General features: G+C 45.7%; 1 protein-coding gene across 5 annotated transcripts in view; it reads left to right on the forward strand.

The window, feature by feature from the left end:
* Positions 1-3,627, forward strand: part of TANC1 (tetratricopeptide repeat, ankyrin repeat and coiled-coil containing 1) — a 236,341-nt gene that overhangs the window by 182,580 nt on the left and 50,134 nt on the right. For all 5 annotated transcript variants that reach the window (XM_024122164.2, XM_055088026.1, XM_028478263.1 and 2 more), the window contains 2 exons: positions 913-1,079; positions 2,877-3,484. In XM_024122164.2, the coding sequence (XP_023977932.1) occupies positions 913-1,079; positions 2,877-3,484 (775 nt within the window). The remainder of the gene's footprint in view (positions 1-912; positions 1,080-2,876; positions 3,485-3,627) is intronic.

Below are 3,627 nucleotides of genomic sequence, written 5' to 3' on the forward strand. Positions count from 1 at the left end.
CACTGCTGTGGCCTCTCCCGTTGCGGAGCACAGGCTCCGGACGCACAGCCTCAGCGGCCATGGCTCATGGGCCTAGCTGCTCCATGGCATGTGGGATCTTCCCGGACCGGGGCACGAACCCGTGTCCCCTGCATCGGCAGGCGGACTCTCAACCACTGCGCCACCAGGGAAGCCCTGTCCGTTTGATTTTTTTGCCCTTGAATCTTCTTCACAGTAGGGGCGTTAGTGATATGATGGGCCTTTGACTTTCCATCTTCCCTTCTCCCCCTTGCTCTTCACCTTTTGAGCTAGTTTACCTGCCTACGTAGCACTTCTGCTAGATGGTGCCAGAGAGAGGGAATTGAAACAGATATGTCATCATTGCTCCTCATCCTTGGGCAGAAAGTTGGCACTAATGAATAGAAAACCAGATTCGGGCTTGGAGGAGTCTATAAAGCAGAGTTCTCACCTCCATTGGCTGTGTGCCTCGGATGGGATGCTTTGCCATTTGAGGGTCAGATTTCCTCACCAGAATCCATCCAGGGAGCTCTGGGGAGGGTGGGGGGGACCTAGAGTCTTTTGGCAGGTTTCATCTCGGTCCGTGTTGGTTATCCTTGCTGTAGCTCACCCCAGTGACAGGAGTTTTTGAAGAGCTAAGTGTATCATATACATGGGTGAGATTCTGCTAATGTGTGTAATACAGTACGTTTCTGAAAACTGTTTGGTGAGAATTGGTTTTCTTTTGGCTCTGCGCTCTGGTTTTCATTACAGATTTAATAGAAAGTATGCTTCTGTGAAAACCATTTCTTCTGCCATATGTAAACCGTTTTAGTTTTCCCTAACACTTTAAATTGTGCATTAAAATACACTGGGTGGTGCTATCTTATAGAAATGTATAATTTCCTAATTTAAAAAAATTCTTTTCTCCTTTAGAGCAGAAAATTCCTGAAGAAGAATACATTATTTTGATAGATGGTTTAAACGAAGCTGAGTTTCATAAACCTGATTATGGAGATACACTTTCTTCATTTATTGCCAAGATTATTTCTAAATTCCCTGCCTGGTTGAAGTTGATTGTGACTGTAAGAGCAAATTTTCAGGTAAAAAAGAGTTCTCAAATGTCTTTTCAAGACCCAAAACCCCAATTTTACAGTTTTTACAATTATAATTTTAGATTAATACTAACAGCTTAAACTACTGTAAACCATTTAGCTGCTGAATTGAAAACTGTATTAGAGCTTTGAAATATTAGCACACAGAGCTCTAAACAGGCAAAACTCTGACCTTTTTACCCCCAAGGCACATTTATCAAGATGTCAAGTGAGTTTCTTATTATCATCAAGCTGTACTTGTGCTTCTAAAATAGAAGTGTCTCGCCCTGGTTCACCATAACTCAGTCTGGGGGGCTCTTTGAGGTGCCTGGCTGACAGGTCTACCAGAGTTTAAAGTTATTCCTGCTTGTAGTTATTTGTATGGGTTTGCAGTGGGACTTTGTTTTTTGGGTTTTTTTGTTTGTTTGTTTGAATGAAGGGAAAAGGGAGGGATGAAGGAGAAAGATTTTTAAGGCCTAGTCTGAATAAAAGTCTAGTTTTTCATGAAACTTAGACATGAGGTAACGCTTGCAGCGAGAGGAAGAATGTGTTTTTTTTAAATTCTCTTCCTCATCTGTCCCCTCATTTAAACCCTAAAATTATATCCTAACAGCCATTGACTCCTTCCCTCCTATCCATTTTTAGTAAAGACACGAGACATTAGATTCTGATTTTTTCCCTTTTAGGATGATATTTATTTTAACATAGCACTTGGGTTCTTTTCTTTCCTCATTAAAAGTAGAATTAGACCTCATTCGAACTTGGTGTTTGTTTTTATGGACATTTGATTCATACACTTTTCAGTCATTTTTCACACAGCGAGCGGGATCTGGCAGTCAGCAGCACAGAAGCAGGAGTCCTGTGTTTTACATGCAAGCTGTGTAAGTTTTCAGAGGCTCCGTTAGCATCTGTGTAAAATGGGGGGGAGGGGCAGGAATGGTCCTCAGCCTGTCTCCTACAACTGTCACATTCAATGAGGACATGTACTTAGCTACTTCACAAATGATAGAGGGATTTAAAAAAAAAAAAAAAACTCATCTCTGCTGTTAGGTGTCAGGACAGTGCTTCTCTGTGGGATGGCAAAGGGACACGGGGCTTCTGGGAGCTGGCAATGTTCTCTGTCTACCTGCTGGTCCCACAGGTATATTTGACTTTGTGGAAGTGAATGACACTGTGCAGTTAGGATTTGTGCACCTCTGTGTATCACACTTCAATTTAAGTTTACCAAAAAACAGCAACTAAAAAAAAAAAAAAAATGACAGTGGGCTCTACGAATGTCCAGCAGCTTTGTTACGGCAGGCTGTCACTGGAGCCCAGCCTGGGGGCAGTTTCAGATGTCCTGGTTGGGTATGCAGCCCCTAGTATCTAATGCACAGAGAAGGAGGCCTCTTGTCTGGCCATGGTCTTAGATGTACAGTGTTGGTTTGTAAAGTCTGTCCTTTGTTATTATAATCAGTTGCACAGTGTAAAGATTATGGGTATCAAGTCACCTGGGGGTCTCACTGCCCCTTTGCTGGTGCAGCCAGGCCGCCGCCATCTGCTTGAGGCTCTTCCATCTCACTTGGCTCTGCGTCCTCGGATAAGGACCTCAGGAAAGCCTTTTCTGATTTGATCTCGCATCAGGAATTTCTTTCACATAAGCTTTTTATCTTCAATTTATCCTATTACATGTTTTAATACAAAACAATGAGTCCCTGTAATCCGTGAAAATCCTCCTTGAAAGGAAACCAGTAGATCTGGTTTGAAACGCAGCTGGCATGAAAAAGAAATCTCTGGAGTGGCACTGCGTGTCTCATTCTTTTGCAGGAAATCGTCAGCAAGCTGCCATTCATCAAGCTGTCCTTAGATGACTTCCCAGACAACAAGGACATCCACAGCGACCTGCACGCCTACGTCCAGCACAGGGTCCACAGCAGCCAGGACATCCTCAGCAACATCTCTCTGAATGGCAAGGCCGACGCCGCCCTCATCGGGAAAGTGAGCAGCCACCTGGTGCTGCGGAGCCTCGGCTCCTACCTGTACCTCAAACTCACCTTGGACCTCTTCCAGAGGGGACACCTGGTCATCAAGAGCGCCAGCTACAAGGTGGTACCCGTGTCGCTGTCCGAGCTCTACCTGCTGCAGTGCAACATGAAGTTCATGACCCAGTCCGCCTTCGAGAGAGCGCTGCCCATTTTAAATGTGGCCCTCGCATCCCTCCACCCCATGACAGACGAGCAGATCTTCCAGGCGATTAATGCCGGCCACATCCAAGGGGAGCAGGGCTGGGAGGACTTTCAGCAGAGGATGGATGCCCTCTCCTGCTTCCTCATTAAGAGGCGAGACAAAACCCGCATGTTCTGCCACCCGTCCTTCAGGGAGTGGCTCGTGTGGAGAGCAGATGGCGAAAACACGGCCTTCCTGTGTGAACCCAGGTACGACGGGCAACTCTGTGCAGGGAGTCTGATGCGTAACTGGGGAAGGGATTCCAAACACTGGTTGTGCTATTTTTTTTTTTTTTTTTTTGCGGTACGCGGGCCTCTCACTGCTGTGGCCTCTCCCGTTGCGGAGCACAGGC

Source organism: Physeter macrocephalus, chromosome 2 (genome assembly GCF_002837175.3).
Source record: "Physeter macrocephalus isolate SW-GA chromosome 2, ASM283717v5, whole genome shotgun sequence".
In the NCBI taxonomy this organism is placed as follows: Eukaryota; Metazoa; Chordata; class Mammalia; order Artiodactyla; family Physeteridae; genus Physeter; species Physeter macrocephalus.